This window comes from Prionailurus bengalensis, chromosome B1 (genome assembly GCF_016509475.1).
Source record: "Prionailurus bengalensis isolate Pbe53 chromosome B1, Fcat_Pben_1.1_paternal_pri, whole genome shotgun sequence".
Classification (NCBI taxonomy): domain Eukaryota; kingdom Metazoa; phylum Chordata; class Mammalia; order Carnivora; family Felidae; genus Prionailurus; species Prionailurus bengalensis.
This window is the reverse complement of record NC_057344.1, coordinates 144,213,078-144,232,964: the sequence shown is the minus strand read 5'-3', so window position 1 is coordinate 144,232,964 and position 19,887 is coordinate 144,213,078. Positions and strand designations below refer to the sequence as shown.

The 19,887-nt window shown below is 40.3% G+C and overlaps 1 protein-coding gene and 1 non-coding gene across 7 annotated transcripts in view; both read right to left on the bottom strand.

Moving 5' to 3' along the window:
• The window catches only part of CCDC158 (coiled-coil domain containing 158), a 116,280-nt gene that overhangs the window by 44,225 nt on the left and 52,168 nt on the right, over window positions 1–19,887 (bottom strand). For 5 of the 6 annotated variants that reach the window (XM_043572431.1, XM_043572426.1, XM_043572430.1 and 2 more), the window contains 6 exons: window positions 15,199–15,388; window positions 13,029–13,181; window positions 10,408–10,520; window positions 8,443–8,601; window positions 7,236–7,328; window positions 6,322–6,447 (listed from right to left, as the gene is read on the bottom strand). In XM_043572431.1, coding sequence (XP_043428366.1) covers window positions 6,322–6,447; window positions 7,236–7,328; window positions 8,443–8,601; window positions 10,408–10,520; window positions 13,029–13,181; window positions 15,199–15,388 — 834 coding nt within the window. The remainder of the gene's footprint in view (window positions 1–6,321; window positions 6,448–7,235; window positions 7,329–8,442; window positions 8,602–10,407; window positions 10,521–13,028; window positions 13,182–15,198; window positions 15,389–19,887) is intronic. The other variant, XM_043572429.1, reaches the window with a different exon arrangement.
• On the bottom strand, window positions 12,289–12,395 carry LOC122479270. Its single transcript, XR_006296318.1, has one exon. It is a non-coding gene; the product is annotated as a U6 spliceosomal RNA (small nuclear RNA).

Genomic DNA, 19,887 nt, shown 5'->3' with positions numbered 1-19,887 from the left:
TAAGGCCATAACCTTCAAGAACAAGAGATATAGTTTACTTTCCTAACACACAAGAACTGGCACAGAGACTTAGACAAAAATGAGAAGACAGAGAAATTTATTCCAAATGGAAGAACAAGACAAGGCGATGTCCAGAGATCTAAGTGAAACAGATATAAGTAACATACCTTATACTGATATACTGATATACTCTATCAGTATTTAAAGCAATGATCATAAGAATACTCACCATACTTGAGAAAAGAATGGAAGAAATGAGTGAGACCCTTAACGCAGACATAAGGAATAGTGTACCAGAGATAAAGGTATAATAAACAAAATGAGAAACACGCTTGATGGAATGAACAGTAGGATGGAAGAAGCAGAGAAAAGAGTAAATGACCTAGAAGACAGAGAGAAAAGAATTATGCAAAACAAGAACAGACTTAGGGAACTCAGTGACTCCATCATACATAGTAATATTGATAGTATAGAAGTCCTACAAGAAGAAGAAAGAGGAAAGGGGGCAGAAAATTTATTTGAAGAAATAATAGCTGAAAACTTACCTAATCTGGGGAAGGAAACAGATATCCAGATCCAGAAGGCACAGGGAACTCCCATCAAAATTAACAAAAGCAGATCCACACCAAGACATACTGTAATTAAACTGGCAAAACACAGTTATAAAGAAAAAAAATTTAAAGCAACAAGAAAAGAAGACAGTAACTTACAAGGGAAAACCCATAAGGCTAGCAGGAGATTTTTTCAACAGAAACTTTTCAAACCAGAAAGGAGTGGCATGATATATTCAAAGTGCTGAATGGGAAAAATGTGCAGCCAAGAATACTGTCAAGCAAGGCTATAATTCAGAATAAAAGGAGAGATAAAGAGTTTCCCAGACAAATAAACTACAGGAGTTCAGGACCACTAAACCAGCCCTACAAGAAATATTAAAGGGGACTCTCTGAGTGGAAAGGAGAGACCAAAGTAACAGTATAAAGGTAGGAAACATAAAAGAAGCAAAAATGAGTATTTCTTTTTTTGTTTTTTAATGTTTAATTTTTTGGAGAGAGAGTGAGTGAGCGGGGGAGGAGGAAAGGAGGGGGACAGTCTGCATTGACAGCAGAGAGCTGATGCGGGGTTCAAACTCATGAACTGCGGGATTGTGATCTGAGCTGAAGTCGGACACTTATTAACCTACTGAGCCACCCAGGCACCCCCAAAATGAATATTTCTGTAAAAAAAAATTCATGGAATGCACAAAATAAAAGGATGTAAAATATAACAATATATACTTAAAATGTGGGGAGGAGTAAGAATGAGTTCAAACTTACATGACCATCAACTTAATATAGATTGCTATATGCAGAAGATGTTATATACAAACCTAACGGAATCATACATCTAAAACCACTAATAAATACACAAAGAATAAAGAGAAAAAAATCCAAATGTGTCATTAAAGAAAATTGGCAAAACATGAAAGAGAGAAAGACAAAGGATCAAAGCAAATCTTCAAAAACCACCACAAAAAGCACAACAAAATGACAATGAATACATATCCATCAATAATTATTTTCAATGTAAATTGGGTAAACATTCCAATAAAAAACATAGGGTGACAGGGGCACCTGGGTGGCTTAGTAGGTTGAGCATCTGACTTTGGCTCAGGTCATGATCTCACGGTTCGTGGGTTCGAGCCCCGTGTCGGGCTATGTGCTGACAGCTCAGAGCCTGGAGCCTGCTTCGGATTCTGTGTCTCCCTCTCTCTCTGCCCCTCCCCTGCTCATGCTCTGTCTCTGTCTCTCAACAATAAATAAATGTTAAAAAAAAATTAAATAAAAACATAGGGTGACAGAATGGATTAAAAAAATAAAACAAGACCCATCTATATGCTGCCTACAAGAGACACATATTAGATCTAAAGAAACCTACAGATTGAAAGGGTATGGAGAAATACCTATCATGCAGATGGATGTCAAAAGAAAGCTGGAGTAGCAATACATATTATCAGACAAAACAGACTTTAGAACAAAGACTGTAACAAGAGACAAAGGACACTATATAATAATAAAAGGGACAATCTAACAAGAAGATATAACAATTGTAAATATTTATGTACCCTCCATAGAAACACCTTAATACATAAAACAGTTAATAACAAACATAAAAGAACTAATAGATAATAATGCAACAAGAGAAAATGACTTTAAGACCCCATGTACATCAACAGACAAGTCATCTAAACAGATCATCAACAACAACAAAAAAAACACAAACAAAAAAAATCCTTATAAAATCAACAAGAAAATAATGGCTTTGAATGACGCACTTGCACAGATGGATTTAACAGACATATTCAGTACATTACATCCTAAAACAGCAGAATACACATTCTGTTTTCAAATACACGTGGAACATTCTCCAGAAGAGAGTGTTAGACCTTAAAATAAGCCTCAACAAATTGAGGAAGATTGAAGTCATACTGTGCATCTTTTCTGACCACAATGTTATGAAACTAGAAGTCAGCCACAAGAAAAATCTGCAAAGATGACAAATACAAGGAGGTTAAAGAACATGCTACTAGGGAATGAATGGGTCAACCAGGAAATAAAAGATGAAATTAAAAAGTACATGGAAACAAATGAAAATGAAAACACATTGGTCAAAACCTTTGGGATGCAGCAAAAGTGGTCATAAGAGGGAAGATTATAGCAATATAAGTCTTCCTCAAGAAGCAAGAAAAATTTCAAATAAACAACCTAACCACACACCACAAGGAGCTAGAAAAAGAACAAAAAAAGACTGAAGCCAGCAGAAGGAAGGAAGGAAATAATAAAGATTAGAACAGAAATAAATGATACAGAAATAAAAAAAAAACAAAAACAGAACAGATCAAGCCAGACTTAGGGGCACCTGGGTGGCTCAATTAAGTGATCGACTCTTGGTTTTTGGCTCAAGTGATCTCAGGATTTGTGGGATCAAGCCCAGCACTGGGCTGTGTGCTGACAGTGTGGAGCTTCTTTGGGATTCTCCCTCTCTCTGCCTGCCCCCCGCCAAATAAATAAGTAAACTTAAAAAAAATGCCAAAAACCTTTAGCCATACTTATCAAGAAAAAAGGAGAAAGGCCTCAAATAAAATCACAAATGAGAGAGGGGAAATAACAGTCAATGCCACAGAAATACAATTATAAGAGAATATTATGAAAACTATATGCCAACAAGTTGGACAACCTAAAGAAATAGATAAATTCCTAGAAGCATATAATCTACCAAAACTATAACAGGAAGAAATAGAAAATTTGAACAAACCAACAACAAACAAAGAAGCTGAATCAGTAATCAAAAAACTCCTGACAAACAAACATCCAGGATCAGATGGCTTCATAGGACAATTTTACCAAACATTTAAGGAAGAGTTAATACCTATTCTCAAACTATTTCAAAAAATAGAAAAGGAAGGAAAACCCCAACTCATTCTATGAGGCCATTAATTCTCTCATACCAAAACCAGATAAAGACATCACTAAAATAGAGAACTACAGGCTAATATTCCTGGTAAACATAGATGCAAAAATCCTCAACTGCCAAACCAAGTCCAATAAAACATTAAAAAAAAATTATTCACCAAAATCAAGTGGGATTTATTCTTGGGTTTCAAGCATGGTTTGACATTCACAAATCAATAAATGTGATACATCATATCAATAAGAGAAAACATATTCTCCATATGATCATTTTGAAAAATGTAGAAAAAGCATTTGACAAAATACAACATCCATTCAAGATAAAAACCTTCAAAGTAGGTTTAGAGGGAACATACCTCACCATAATAAAGGTCATATATGAAAGACCCCAAGCTACCATCATCCTCAATGGGGAAAAACTGAGAGCTTTTCGTCTAAGGTCAGGAACAAGACAGGAATGTCCACTCTTACCGCTTTTATTCAATACTGTACTGGAAATCCTAGCTGCAGCAATTAGACAACAAAAAGAAATAAAAGGCATCCAAACTGGTAAGAAAGAAGTACAATTTCCTTTTTTTTTTTAAGTTTATATTATTTATTTTTGAGAGAGAGAGAGAGAGAGAGAGAGAGAGAGAGAGAGAACACACAAGCAGAGGAGGGGCAGAGAGAGAGAGGGAGAGAGAAAATCCCAAGAAGGCTGCACGCTGCCAGCATAGAGCCCAACGTGGGGTTAAAACTCACATATCATGAGATTATGACCTGAACCAAAATCAAGAGTCAGATGCTCAGTTGACTGAGCCACCCGGGCACTCCTAAGTACAACTTTCACTATTTGCAGATGACATGATACTATATATAGAAAACCCCAAAGACTCCACCAAAAGACTGTGAGAACTTTCAGTAAACTCACAGGATACAAAACCAATACAGCATTTATAAACACCAATAATGAAGCAGCAGAAAGAGAAATTAAGAAAACAATCTCAAAAATAATAAGATGCCTAGGAATAAACCTAACCAAAGAGGTGATAGATCTGTACTCTGAAAACTATAAAAAAACAAAACAAAACAAAACAAAACAACCTGATGACAGAAATTTACAACAACACAAAGAAAAGGGAAAACATCCCATGCTCATTGATTGGAGGAACAAATATTGTTAAAATTTCTGTACTACTCAAAGCAATATACACATTTAATGCAATTCCTATCAAAATACCAATAGCATTTTTCACAGAACTAGAACAATTCTAAACTTCATATGGAACCACAAAAGATCCTGAATAGCCAAAGCAATCTCGAAAAAGCAAAGCAAAGCTGGAAGCATCATAATTCTGGAGTTTAAGTTATATCACAAAGCTGTTGCAATCAAAACAGTAGGAAACTGGCACAAAAAATAGCACAGAGAGCAATGGAAGAGAACAGAAAACCCAGAAATAAACCCTCAACCATATGGTCAATTAAATCTTTGACAAAGTAGGAAAGAACATACAATTGGAAAAAGACAGTCTGTTCAAACAATGATATTGAGAAAACTGGAAAGCAACATGCAAAGTTTTTTTTTTACTTTCTTACACCACACACAAAAATAAACTCAAAATGAATTAAAGACCTAAAACCGTAAGTCCTGAAACCATAAAAATCCTCGAAGAGAACATAGGCAATAACTGCTTTGTCATCGGCTGAAGCAACTTTTTTCTAGATATGTCTCCTGAGGCAAAGAAAACAAAAGCAAAAATAAACTATTGAGACTTCATTGAAATAAAAACTTCTGTACAGTGAAGGAAACAATCAACGAAACTAAAGGGCAACCTGCAGAATGGGAGAAGGTATTTGTAAATGACTTATCTGATAGAGGGTTAGTATTCAAAATCTATAAAGAATTTATCAAACTCAACACCCCCCAAATGAATAATCTAATGAAAAAATGGGCAGAAGACATTAACAGACATTTCTCCAAAGATATACAGATGACCAGTCTGTTTGGTGGGAATGCAAACTGGTGCAGCCACTCTGGAAAACAGTACGGAGGTTCCTCAAAAAGTTAAAAACAGAACTACTGTAATCCAGTAATCGTACTACTTGGTATTTACCCAAAGAATACAAAAACACTAATACAAGGGGAGACAGAAACGCCTATGTTTAGAACAGCATTATTTACAATAGCCAAGATACAGAAGCAGCCCAAATGTCCATCAAATGATGAACTGATAAAAAAAAAAAAAGATGTGGTATATTATACAATGGAATATTACTTCAGCCATAAAAAATAATGAAATCTTGCCATTTGCAATGATATAGATAGAGCTAAAAAGTATAATGCTAAGTGAAATAAGTCCATCAGAGAAAGACAGATATCATATGATTTCACTCATATGTGGCATTTAAGAAACAAGATAGACAAATGAAAGGATAAAAAAGAAAGAAAGAAGCAAATGAGGAAACAGACTGTTAACAATGGAGAACAAACATGATTACCAGAGGGAAGGGGGTGAGGGATGGGTTTTATAGGTGAGGGGGCGTAAGGAGTGCACTTGTCATGATGAGCACTGAGTGATGTATGGAGTTGTTGAATCACTATAGTGTACACCTGAAACTAATATAACACTGTAATGTTAACTAACTGGAATTAAAATGAAAACTTAAAAAAACTCAATTATTGTTAACATTAATCCTACTGAATAATTCATGTTTTCCCCAGGGGAAACACCAAATAGTGAAGTAAATGTTTTCATTCATCTGGTATGTATAAATCTACAATCCAGTAATTGAAAATGTCATAACTATAGATATATTTTTAAATGAAATTTTCTCCATTTAAAATTACTTACACATTAGGTCATTTGCATCATGGATTATGAGACTAGATGCTTACATGAGACAGGAAGCTGGCTGTGGACTGGGATGACGGTACATTAGAATGGGAACGGGCGGCTGAGGATGGCTGTAGAAGGCGTGGCTTCACAGAAGTATTTGAGGTGTATCCAGGGCCCTGAAGTTCCTAGAAAACAATATAGATGTGAGCAAAATAATTGTCCACCTACACCTACAATTGTGAAATCAAAACGTATTTCACAAACATAATTTCAATTTTACATGTTGAACATCTATAAAGCAAGATGATTCTGAGTCACTCTTTGAGGACTAAGCATATGCTAAGAAGATGCCTTCACACTGCTGATTTTGAAAGAGGCATTTGAGATGTGAAAACACCTCGGATGGTACGCTACTTAGCTGGTTTCTAACTTTTGCCAAAGACTCTACGCTAGTTGGGGCATACTATTGAGAAAGGTCCTCTACAACTATCGCGTGCTCCAGCCCGCAAAAGTATCCATTACGGACACTTTAACATATGTCTGCAACTTGGAAAGCAGACATAAATTTCAGTGGAAAATGCACTGTTTTTAAAGGACACATGTTTTGGTGATGCAGATTAAATCATTTTTGCTATTCTCCAAACAAACTGAGCACACTCACACTTTGGACCTCTGCACTTGCTTGACCCCCTTCTGTGTGGAAAATTCTTCCTTCAGGTATCCCCATGGCATACCTGAAGAAGGTGTCTGCCTCTCTTATAAACTTAACAGAAAGCACTGTGTTTCAATTTGTTACTATAGGAAGAGGACAGGTATAGATATAATGATGTTTATGCAGATTTTAGAACTGCTAGTATCAGATAGTGTTGAAGTACACTTGACTGTGTCCAAGGTACATGAAGTAAACATAAAAGTATATCAAAGAATGGCATTAATTTCACTTGAACTATTTCTGATGGAAAGAAGGCCTTACTTTTACATCCAAAGTGTGTTGAAGTTTTAGGCGCACAGATTCTTGTTCCTGACGCTGTATGATATCTTGACATTCTGCAAACTGCAAAGATGCCTACAATCAAATAACCACATGTGGTTTGTCTTCCATTCTCTACACAATTTTGTTTTGTTAACCTATAAATACAGAGTTGCCATCTCTTCAAGGGAACCCCCCCACACTAACTTGCATTTATCTATTTATCAGTTTTGTTCATTAAACTTAGAACTGGAGGCCATGCCTTTATCCTCTGTATCCCTGGCATCTATGTAGCATTTAGTAAGAATGAACTAAGGATGGAATAAGCAAATCACTTTAGTAATGTAAAAAAATGACCACAACTGAAATTCATTAAATCAACATATCATGTTTTAAGATCAAAGCTGGCATAGGTGGGTTCACAGGTCATTTTACCTAACCATAAAGGCTCTGGATTTCTTAATAATCAGGACTAGTTTGGGTATATTTTTGCCTTCCAGAGTTCTCACAAGTAAGATTTATGCCTTTATGATACGTTGCAATAACAAATACAATGTCACTAACCCTTCTCATTCTTTGTGTTTTTTTTTTTTTTTGAGACAGAGAGAGAGAGAGAGAGAGAGAGAGAAGCAGGGCTAATGTTTTTTTTTTTACCCGAAGTGGGGCTCGTGCTCACCCGAATGGGGCTTGAGCTCACCCATTGCAGGACTTGAACTCACAAACCATGAGATCATGCCCTGAGCTGACGCTTAACCAACTGGGCCACCTAGGTGTCCCCTGAGTTGTGTTTTCTACCAGCATTTTCTGGACTCCAATGAATGCCAGACATTAGCATTCTGTTAGCATTTTACTGATATTAACAGACTGTATTCTACCTAGTGTTCAAGTCATTTTGTGGCAGTAAGTTAGATTGAAGACATATTTATTTATTCAGTCCAGTGAGGACCCCAGGGGTATCTTGCATGTTGTATCTTACTGCTCCTGTGACTGAGTTAGCCTCAAAAAGAATTTTGTAAAAAGTACACAGTATAACTGTGCTTTAAAGCTTAGAAGAGCCTTCTCTACTCTATAGGCTATGGTTTTTCCTTGTGCTAGGTGACTGGGATCTAGTAGAGATTTGGTTCCTATCAGCATGGAGCTTTTATTCAGAACATGTCTCCTCAGTTAATAGCTGTTTAGTTGATGATTACTTTACACACTTAGTAACTACCTTATCAAGAGCAACTTCCATATTAGCAACTTTTTCTTTCAAACGTCGCTCCTGCGATCTCAGGACTTCCAGTTCTCCAGCCATCTTGTTTTTTTCTGTTGCAACAGTACTCAATTCCTGGCTTAATTTATTCTTCTCTTCTTTTAGAAAATGCTTTTCCTATAATTATAGAGGAAAAAAATATCAGAAATAATATGCTGATGTAGATGCTCAGATGTGAGGGAAATATAAAACTAATATAAAGATCTGAACTATAGTTCAATTCATATGTCACTTAATTGTTCTGAGTTGGAGCTGGGAGCTATTAGAATCATGTCGCCATGTACTCTCTTATTTTTATAAGAGAGCAGGGGAGTGGCAGAGAGAGAGGGAGACACAGAATCCAAAGTAGGCTCCAGGCTCTGAGCTGTCAGCACAGAGCCTGATGTGGGGTTCGAACTCATGAACTGCGAGATCATGACCTGAACCGAAGTCAGACGCTTAACTGACTGAGTCACTCAGGCGCCCCAAGGGTAGCTTCATTTTTAAAAAGCTCATTTTGGCAGGGAAGGGGACAAAATATAAGAAAAATTTAAATATAGTGAACAAACATTGGGTTGCTGGAGGGGTGGTGGGAGGGGGGATGGGCAAAATGGGTAAGGGGCATTAAGGAATCTGCTCCTGAAATCATTGTTGCATTACATGGTAACTAACTTGGATGTAAATTAGAAAATAAATAAATAGTTTTAAAAAAAACAAAGAAATGCAGAATCCCTTGCTCCTCCACTCCAGGACTTACTGAATCAAAACATGCATTAAAAATATTTTTAATTAAAAAAATAATAAAAAAGATAAAAAGGTTCATTTTGGGTCTGGGAAGAGCAAATGCCTGACCCACGCTCACTTTCTACATATGCTACATACCTCTTCACCCCCACTACAGCCAGTGCTCACAAACCCTGCTTTTACAAATGTTGATTTGTTCCAAAGTGATTGAACTATCAGGGAACATTTGAGCACAACATAAGTTTCACACTTACTATGCACAGTTGCACTTATAAGAAATATTAAGTCAACACAAAACTGCACCCGGCTAAACAGAGCTGTGTGGGAATACACAAAAAGCACACATGCACGCTCCTCAAACACCAATCTGCTACTACCTCAGTTTATCTTGTGTTCTGAGTCACATCCGTGCACATCTGGTGTCACAAAAAACCTCCCTTCTACCCCCTCATAGTAACTCACAAGCTGCAGCCCTTTGATGCACACTTCTACAAGCAGACTTCAGGTCTTTTTCAAGATAAAGGACCATATTTATTGTAGTATTTATGTATTTCTTAGCCATTTAACACATGTAAAACTGCACCACCAGTTTTCATTAGGTCCCTCCTTTTCGTGTGTTATTGATGAAATTTGTTAGTGAGGTACTCCTAATCCCATTGTTCTCACAACCCCCGTGGCCTTTTCTGCACAATTTTGTAGACACACGTGTCACATTATAGCAGAACTGACCATGCTTTGTTAATAGTCGTTCCCTGTCTCTACCAGGAATGTCCTTTTGTCCATTTTCTGCATTTAAAATACTAGCTCCTTCAAGGTCCTACTCAGAGGCACCTGGGTGGCCCAGTCGGTTAAGTGTCTGACTTTAGCTGAGGTCATAATCTATCTCATGGTTCATGAGTTCAAGCCGGACTCTGTGCTGACAGCTTGGAGCCTGGAGCCTGCTTCTGATTCTGTCTCCCTCTCTCTCTGCCCTTCCCTTGCTTGCATTCTGTCTCATCTCTCAAAAATACATAAACATTAAAAACAATTTAAAAAAAAAGATCCTACTCAAATGTTCCTTCAGGAACTTTCCCCTCACTCTCTCAGTCAGAAATAAACTCTTTTCTCCATTTTACTTGGTAACTGCTACGTCTTATCCTGCCTGCAGTATATTAAAGAGTGAACACACTGGCTTCCCTCATTCTGAGCACAGGGACTCACCTTATTTGCAGTTGTCATTGCCTCTTCCAAAAACTGTATCTTGCTTTGAAGGGCATCTATCTGACCTCTTTTAGCCGTGATTTGCTTTTGCATCCCCATTGCCACTTTCATAGCTGGGGGGAAAAAGAAAATAAACTGCCTTAGTTTTTAGTGTCTAAATTTGGGGAGGCTACTATAAATTGATGGTTAAACATTATGAGAAGGTGACAAGATTCTCCAAGGCACTTGGACAGTTTCAAGAGACTGATCATGGGAAAAAACAAAACAAAACAAAACAAACCTTCAGACTTCACAATATTGGGATATAACAATTTTCAGCAATTACAGAGAGATTTTGAATTGAGAATGATATTTTGTGATTTCCTTGCTACTGGTATTAATTTCACTGACCATCATAATTTGCTGTATCTCCAATGGTTATATAATACTGATCAAATTCATACTTACACATATCGAACATATATACATAACAATAGTTGTATACTGAACAATGTAGAATTTTCTAGAAATTCATATTTAAAATACCACAAATGGGGTGCCTGGGTGGCTCAGTAGGTTAAGCGTCTGACTTCTGATCTCAGCTCAGGTCTTGATCTCACGGTCGTGAGCTCAAGCCCTGCACTGGACTCCACATTAGGTGTAGAGTCTACTTAAAAAAAACAAAAAACCAAAAAAAACCCACAAAAGACATCTATTATTTATTTTTTTCAAATGATATCCTATAAAAATGTCATAAGTGATTGTGTAAGACTTCTATTATTAAGTGATCCTTTTAAAGAATCCAATGATACCACAAACCATTCAATTTTCATTCTCATGGCTATTGCATGTGCTTGGAACTCACTACTATTTCAATAGTAAAATTGGCAGCATTAGCACATATGGAATTATTTTAGTAAAACTGGTGATGGGGTGAGAATGTTCAGGGCAGGTAGTAGGCACTGAATACTTCAGATATGGGAGACCATTGAAAAGACATATGAAGCTCATCCTTGCTTGGAAATTCAAAGCCAGAGACCCAGTGTTGTTTCCTACAGGAAAGAGGTTTGAAAATGCCACTGGCTTTGAGTTGAGTCAGGTCCAGATACAGCTTAGAGGTTAAAAGGAAAAGAGAAAATGTATCATTCTTCTTTTTTTTTTTTAATTTTTAAAAATATTTATTTATTTTTGAGGCAGGGGGAGAGGGAGAGGGAGAAAAAGAATGAGAAAGGGAGAGTGAGAGGGAGAGGGAGAGGGAGAAGAAGAGGAAGAGAGAATCTGAAGCAGGCTCCAGGCTGTCAGCACAGAGCCTGACCTGGGGCTCGAACCCACAAACAGTGAGATCATGACCTGAGCTGAAATCAAGAGTCGGTCACATAAACGACTGAGCCACCCAGGTACCCAAAAAATGTACCATTCTTTAAAAAAAACCATCAGAGAGGATAAAAGGTCTCACTTCTTGCTAAGGAGTAGTTGCTATAGTGAAACTGTTGAAACAGGGCTCATCAGGCATGGCACATCGATCTATTAACAGAGCAACAGTCTGACATCATTTGCTCACCACTCACCTAATTCAAGCACTCCGAAGAACTCTGGTCTGATTAAGCAGATCAAGGTTGGCCTTCAAGCTTGTTTTCTTAAATCTCATTTATTTTAAGATAATTTTAATCAATAAAAATTAGCATTTGAAGGCAAAAACAGGATCACCGAGTGAATTGAATCATTGTAATATGACTGGGGCTGTTGTGAAGATGCCAGCAGGGCACTGAAGAGAGGGCTCTCTCTGGTGGTGGGGGAAGGGAACGGACCCCAAAATGGGCCTCCTGAGCGACTTCTCCAAACCCCACCATTTGCTTGCTGGTTAACACCAAGCAAGAAAGAACTGAACCTCCAAGGACTACACAAAATACAGAACACTTCGAGAACATGCATTCGGTCTCTGGACAGGGATCATGATCATCTTCTCTGTATCGTTCTAGCTTTAATGTATGTGCTGCTGAAGCAGGCACAGAAATAAATCTTTGACACTAAAAAATGTTGAGAAATAAAAAATATAGGACTTATTTATTCTTACAGTCAGCTAATACAGCCATACCAACACTAATAATAATGATATAAAACAGCAGATAACCTTCTCTCTCAGAATTAATACAGGCAGCAAGGGACAAAGGGGACAGGTCCAAGGGGTGAAAGGGACCACTCATGCCAGCCGTTCAATTCCCAGGGTTCATCCCATTTATATCTCAGAAAAGGAATCAGGAACTGACAATTAACCACAAATTTATAGTTTATGTTGGTAATGAACATGTGAAAAATAAGGGGTTGAATGAAAATTATTGGTGACGTGTATTTTTATCAACACTTCCTTAAAAGTAATTGGCATTTATAGACATTGAGATCTATTAGAGATTACTAAAACAGCCACAGGAAAAGAAAGATTCAGATTCTTCAGGGCTTAAATTAAGCACACAGCATTTTCCCCCAAAACCCCTGAGTAGAATGACTGCTAACACCCATCGTTGGTGCCTGTCACTGTGCACCGGGACCCGGGAGAGGTGCCAGGCAATGCATCCAGGTTTGTGTTATAATAAATCTAGACCAATGGAATTAAAAACAGAAGAATAAAATCTAATACAGCATACCATGACCATCGGATCCTTCCATCGACTTTAACGTATTTCTTGTTTGTTCGAGTTCAGACTGTGCAGATTTTAATTGCATTTTCAGTTTATTTGTAGTAGCTTCCATCTCTTCAGTTTTGTTTCGAAAATTCCTTTTTAAGACTTCATAGTCCTCTGTACAGTGTGATAATTATAGAAGGTTACTTTTTTCTACCCCACTGTATGAAGTATGTTTTATTTGTGATTGATGATCATAGAATTTTAGAGCCAGAAGAGACTTGATCTAGCTCCATCACCATTTGTTATGGAAATTAGATGTACATACACATTTCCCGAGTGGATCCTCCTTCTCTACCCGCTTACTATTCATGGCTTTTTCCAGCCAGTGTAATTGGCTCACGTCAATTGCATCTTAAACTTTCTTGGATGGTTGTACCCACCACTAAGGATCTCACCACCATTTGTAGGCAGGTGAATCTCCATGATGTGATCAGTAACCTGAGGTTGCTTTGTGTTCTAGCTTTTTTCTTTCAATGTTTATTTATTTTGAGAGAGACAGAGAGAGAGAGAGTGAGAGCGAGAGAGTGAGCATGTGGGTATGCAAATCGGAGCACGAGCAGGGGAGGGGCAGAGAGAGGGGGGGGGAGAGAGAGAGAGAGAGAGAGAGAGAGAGAGAGAGAGAGAGAATATCTCAAACAGGCTCCACATTGTTGGTGCAGATGCCGAGCTCCGTCTCAGAATTGTGAGACCACGGCCTGAGCCAAAATCAAGAGTTGGATGTTTGACTGAGCCATCCAGGCACCCCTCTGACTTTTTATCTCTAGCAACTATTAAAAGACCTGGCACACATTCATCATTTATACACAAGAACACACACACAAACACACCTTTTTATATATTTATATATGCTAGATTTATATTCAGAGGGAACAGGCAGAGCCAAGACCTCTTTGCTGAAATCTGTCTCCCCACACATTTCCATGTGGATGTCCTAGCACCACCCACACCAACCAGCTCATGCTGGCTATGTATCATCCTCTGGCCCTTAAGCCTGCCCCTCTAACAGCTTCCCTCTCTCAGCTGTTGGTACCATCCTTTTCCCAGTAACACAGACCTACAACCTGAAGGCCACACACAACCCCTCTAATCACTAAGTACTGCTGTTCAACTGCCAAAATACTCTAATCCTTCCTCTCATTCTCACCGCCACTGCCTTGGTTCAAGTTCTCATAGCTCCTGGGGCCATTGCAAGATCCTCTTGAACTGGCTGGCCCCTGGCCTGTCTCTACCTGCTGACACTGTCCTTCCAAAATATGTTAGATGACAATAATCTCCTGCTTAATGTCTTCTGCTGGTTCCACACTGTCTGGCTCTGCCTATCTACTCTGCCTCATATCTTAGCCTTCGTGCCTCAAATACTCAACTACTTCTGAGGTCATATTGTTATTTCACGCCTCATGCTTTAGCCCATAATGTTCTCTCCACCTGGGTTGCCCTTCTACTTCTTTTTTACCTGCCAAATCCCAGTGCTTCCTTCAGACTTAGCAGAGGAGGTTTGAGTCCTACAGGAGACTTTCTATACTCTTCCCTTCTGCACCCAGCACACTGATCCTCATCTGCTGTACTAACCCGTTCTATAGAGGTCTGGCTCCCAACTAGCCGGGGTCCCCCCTGTTGTGTTTCTAAGGCCTATCTCAGTATCTGGCCTAGTACATGCTCAGGAATCATGGACTCTGAGTGTGCGTGTGTGTGTGTGTGTGTGTGTGGGTGTGTGTGTGTGTGAAGTAAATGATACCTGTATCACAGTAATTGTGAACTAGGAGTGTTTTGGTTTTAAATTTAAGATCTTAGATTTCTCCTTTCCAGAAATCTATGCCAAGTCTGTTACATATGTTGCTTCATTATGAAATTTCTGATCAAGCTATTTGACTCAAAGGACTCAAGGTTTCCACTTCCTTCCCCCTTTTCTTGAAAACACAGTGAAGAATTTCCTGGACTCTGAGAGGTGACTAATGTTAACAGTTAATGAGTGCAAGATACAGGAGCTCTGCTAGGAGAGGCGTCAAGACTTCTGGGCAGCATAATTATCCCTGTTGGTGACGTGGGAGGCGCGGCTACCCTCTGGCGTCCATGCTGGACCTCAAGGGCAGCGCTCTGAGCGGTCAGTAGACTGTGAACCAAAGGAACGTACCTGAAAGACTGTGCAACTCGTTCCTGCTGGTCTTCACCTCATTTAATAACTGGTCCCTCTCCTGCCTGATGTCTTTCACTGCACGGAGCCGCTCAGAGCCTGCATTCACCAGCTTCACCTTTTCCAGCTCCAGGTCACTCACTCGGGCCTCAAGTTCCCGTATCTTTGCATCTTTTTTATCTTTTAAAATCTAAACATAGGGACAAATACAAAGGCCAGAGTAAGAAAAGAAATTATGTAGATGTACTTATAATTGACATTGTATTAGTATCTTATCTATGTTTAGTATCTTTTCCCTCTTTCCTACAATATAAAATTTCTATTTTATTATAAAACCTCAACAGTAAATGGGAAAACAAAAGGAATATTTTACCTTACTTTTAACCTTAGGTGTCAATCTCCAGTATCATTTGCTGTAGCTCCTTCATTATTCTTATCCCTATTTTTTTTAAGTTTATTTATTTTAAATAAATAAACAGCGAGAGAGAGTGTGCATGTGTGCACTTGGGGTGGGGGCAGAGACAGAGGTAGAGAGAGAATCCTAAGCAGGCTCCTCTCTGTCAGCACAGAGTCCCGCTTGGGGCTCAATCTCATGAACTGAACTGTGTGAGATCGTTACCTAAGCCGAGATCGAGTCAGGTGTTTGAGCCACTCAGATGTTCCTCTTCCCCCCCCCCCCCCATTTAAAAAAAAACACAAAACAAACGTACTGAGCACCTACTTTGTGGCAGGAACTATTTTACATGTTGGGAACAGAGCAGCAGGGCAGGGACTGGGGTGAGGCCTCACTTGCCTCCCTGAGTTCTGTGTCCTAGGAGCCTCACTAGCCTTGCCCTGTCCCAGTCTTGAAACACAGGAAGTAAAACAAACAATGTCCTTGTCCCCACGGGGCTTACAATCCAGTCAGAGGAGGCAGAGGATAACAAATATTTAATAGTGTAATAATAAGTGACTTAAAAAAAGAATAAAAGAAGGTGAGGGGGTAGAGAATGAATGCAGGGGAGGAGCTCTGCACGTAAGAGATAAGTTGGCAGGTAGAAAAGCGCCCAACTGCTATTCTTATTAAAGCCTGCAACAAGGCTGGCCCCTGGCTGGTATCTGGGGACTTGGATTTAGGAGAGTGTCCCCACTCAAACTGTAAGAGTAGCTCACTGTGCCTAAACCATTTCTGCAGACAAAATTATTTATGCTGAGTACCCGCTTTCCTTCTGAAGGACTGGAATACTTGCCAGGCAACGGGTGTCTGTGTGACCAGTCCCCAGTATAAAAACCCTGGGGACTGAGTCTGCAATGAGCTTCCTTGGCAGTATTTGACGTGTGTGCTGTCACAGCTCATTGCTGGAGGAGTCAAGTACATCCTGCACGGACTCTGCCAGAGAGGAGTTTTGGAAGCCTGGGCCTACTTTCCTCCCATGTATCTTTTCCCTTTGCTGATTTTACCTTCTATTCTTTCACTGTAATAAACTGTACCCATGGGCACAACTCTATGCTGAGTCCCGGGAGTCCTCCTAGCCAATGTTTGAACGTGGGGGTAGTCTTGGGGACCCTGACCCTCTCTGATGAGCAGAAACCTCAAAGAGGGAGGTGAAGGAGCAACCCATGTTACAGGCTTGGGGACAGCTCTAGGCACAGGGAATGTGTTCAGGAAACAGTACAGCCATCAGAATGGCTGGTGGGGGGGAGACTGGAATCTGCCACCCCAAACATGTTTCTTTGGCATAAAGATTATTTCAAGCTGATTATTTTGAGAAACAGCAGACATGGGAGAAGGTCTGAAAACAGAGAAATTGCCCTTTAAGGGATATTTCTATTTACAAAGGAAGTCTCCATTTGTAAGGGTGTCTCCCTCTGTGAACCACAAAAGAAAGGATGACTCTAAATTATAAGAGAATCTTATCAATGGGGAAGGCAGAGTTTAAATCTGCAAAATAAACCTCATCCCTCTTCTCCATAGTTCTCCTGATCACCTTCCCAAAACTTGCCTCTCTCACCTCCTTGTTTGTTTTAGCTAAAGATGATATTTAAGTATTTAAGCCTGAATTTTTTTTTTTTTTAAGTAGGCTTCACACCCAATGCAGAGCCTAACATAGTCTCGAGACTATGAGCTCAAGACCTGAGCTGAAGGGTGCCTGGGTGCCTCAGTTGGTCCAACTTCAGCTCAGGTCATGGTCTCATGGTTCATGGGTTCGAGCCCTATGTCAGAATCTGAGCTGACAGCCTGGAGCCTGGGGCCCAGAGCCTACTTCAGACTCTGTGTCTCCCTCTCTCTCTCTCTCTGCCCCTCCCTCACTTGTGTGCGCTCTCTCTCTCTCTCTCTCTCTCAAAAATAAACATTAAAAAAAAAAAAAGCCTAGGAGTTGCGGCAAGATGGCGGCTTAGGAGGACGCTGGGCTCACCGCATGTCCTGCTGATCACTTAGATTCCATCTACACCTGCCTAAATAACCCAGAAAACCGCCAGAGGATTAGCAGAACAGAGTCGCCGGAGCCAAACGCAGACGAGAGGCCCACGGAAGAGGGTAGGAAGGGCGGCGAGGCGGTGCGCGCTCCACGGACTGGCGGGAGGGAGCCGGGGCGGAGGGGCGGCTCGCCGGCCAAGCAGAGCCCCCTAGTCGGGCTTGCAAAAGCGGAGGGGCCGGGCGGACTGTGTTCCGACAGCAAGCGCGGCTTAGCGTCTGGGAGGTCAGAAATTAACAGCTCTGCTCGGAAAGCGGGAAGGCTGGAGGACAAAGGGAGGGAGAGCTGCTGAGCCCCCTGACAACAGAGCTCAGTTTGGTGGGGAACAAAGGCACTCGCCAGCGCCATTTCCCCCGCCCATCCCCCAGCCGAAATCCCAAAGGGAACCGGTTCCTGCCAGGGAACTTGCTCGCTCCGCACAAACACCCAACTCTGCGCTTCTGCGGAGCCAAACCTCCGGCAGCGGATCTGACTCCCTCCCGCTGCCACAGGGCCCCTCCTGAAGTGGATCACCTAAGGAGAAGCGATCTAAGCCTGCCCCTCCTGCCCCCGAGCACCTTGCCTACCCACCCCAGCTAATACGCCAGATCCCCAGCATCACAAGCCTGGCAGGGTGCAAGTAGCCCAGACGAGCCACACCACCCCACAGTGAATCCCGCCCCTAGGAGAGGGGAAGAGAAGGCTCACACCAGTCTGACTGTGGCCCCAGCGGTGGGCTGGGGGCAGACATCAGGTCTGACTGCGGCCCCGCCCACCAACTCCAGTTATACACCACAGCACAGGGGAAGTGCCCTGCAGGTCCTCACCACGCCAGGGACTATCCAAAATGACCAAGCGGAAGAACTCCCCTCAGAAGAATCTCCAGGAAATAACAACAGCTAATGAGCTGATCAAAAAGGATTTAAATAATATAACAGAAAGTGAATTTAGAATAATAGTCATAAAATTAATCGCTGGGCTTGAAAACAGTATACAGGACAGCAGAGAATCTCTTGCTACAGAGATCAAGGGACTAAGGAACAGTCACGAGGAGCTGAAAAACGCTTTAAACGAAATGCATAACAAAATGGAAACCACCACAGCTCGGCTTGAAGAGGCAGAGGAGAGAATAGGTGAACTAGAAGATAAAGTTATGGAAAAAGAGGAAGCTGAGAAAAAGAGAGATAAAAAAATCCAGGAGTATGAGGGGAAAATTAGAGAATTAAGTGATACACTAAAAAGAAATAATATACGCATAATTGGTATCCCAGAGGAGGAAGAGAGAGGGAAAGGTGCTGAAGGGGTACTTGAAGAAATCATAGCTGAGAACTTCCCTGAACTGGGGAAGGAAAAAGGCATTGAAATCCAAGAGGCACAGAGAACTCCCTTCAGACGTAACTTGAATCGATCTTCTGCACGACATATCATAGTGAAACTGGCAAAATACAAGGATAAAGAGAAAATTCTGAAAGCAGCAAGGGGTAAACGTGCCCTCACATATAAAGGGAGACCTATAAGACTCGTGACTGATCTCTCTTTTGAAACTTGGCAGGCCAGAAAGAATTGGCAAGAGATTTTCAGGGTGCTAGACAGAAAAAATATGCAGCCAAGAATCCTTTATCCAGCAAGTCTGTCATTTAGAATAGAAGGAGAGATAAAGGTCTTCCCAAACAAACAAAAACTGAAGGAATTTGTCACCACTAAACCAGCCCTACAAGAGATCCTAAGGGGGACCCTGTGAGACAAAGTCCCAGAGACATCACTATAAGCATAAAACATACAGACATCACAATGACTCTAAACCCGTATCTTTCTATAATAACACTGAATGTAAATGGATTAAATGCGCCAACCAAAAGACATAGGGTATCAGAATGGATAAAAAAACAAGACCCATCTATTTGCTGTCTACAAGAGACTCATTTTAGACCTGAGGACACCTTTAGATTGAGAGTGAGGGGATGGAGAACTATTTATCATGCGACTGGAAGCCAAAAGAAAGCTGGAGTAGCCATACTTATATCAGACAAACTAGACTTTAAATTAAAGGCTGTAACAAGAGATGAAGAAGGACATTATATAATAGTTACAGGGTCTATCCATCAGGAAGAGCTAACAATTATCAATGTCTATGCACCGAATACCGGAGCCCCCAAATATATAAAACAATTACTCATAAACATAAGCAACCTTATTGATAAGAATGTGGTAATTGCAGGGGACTTTAAACACCACTTACAGAAATGGATAGATC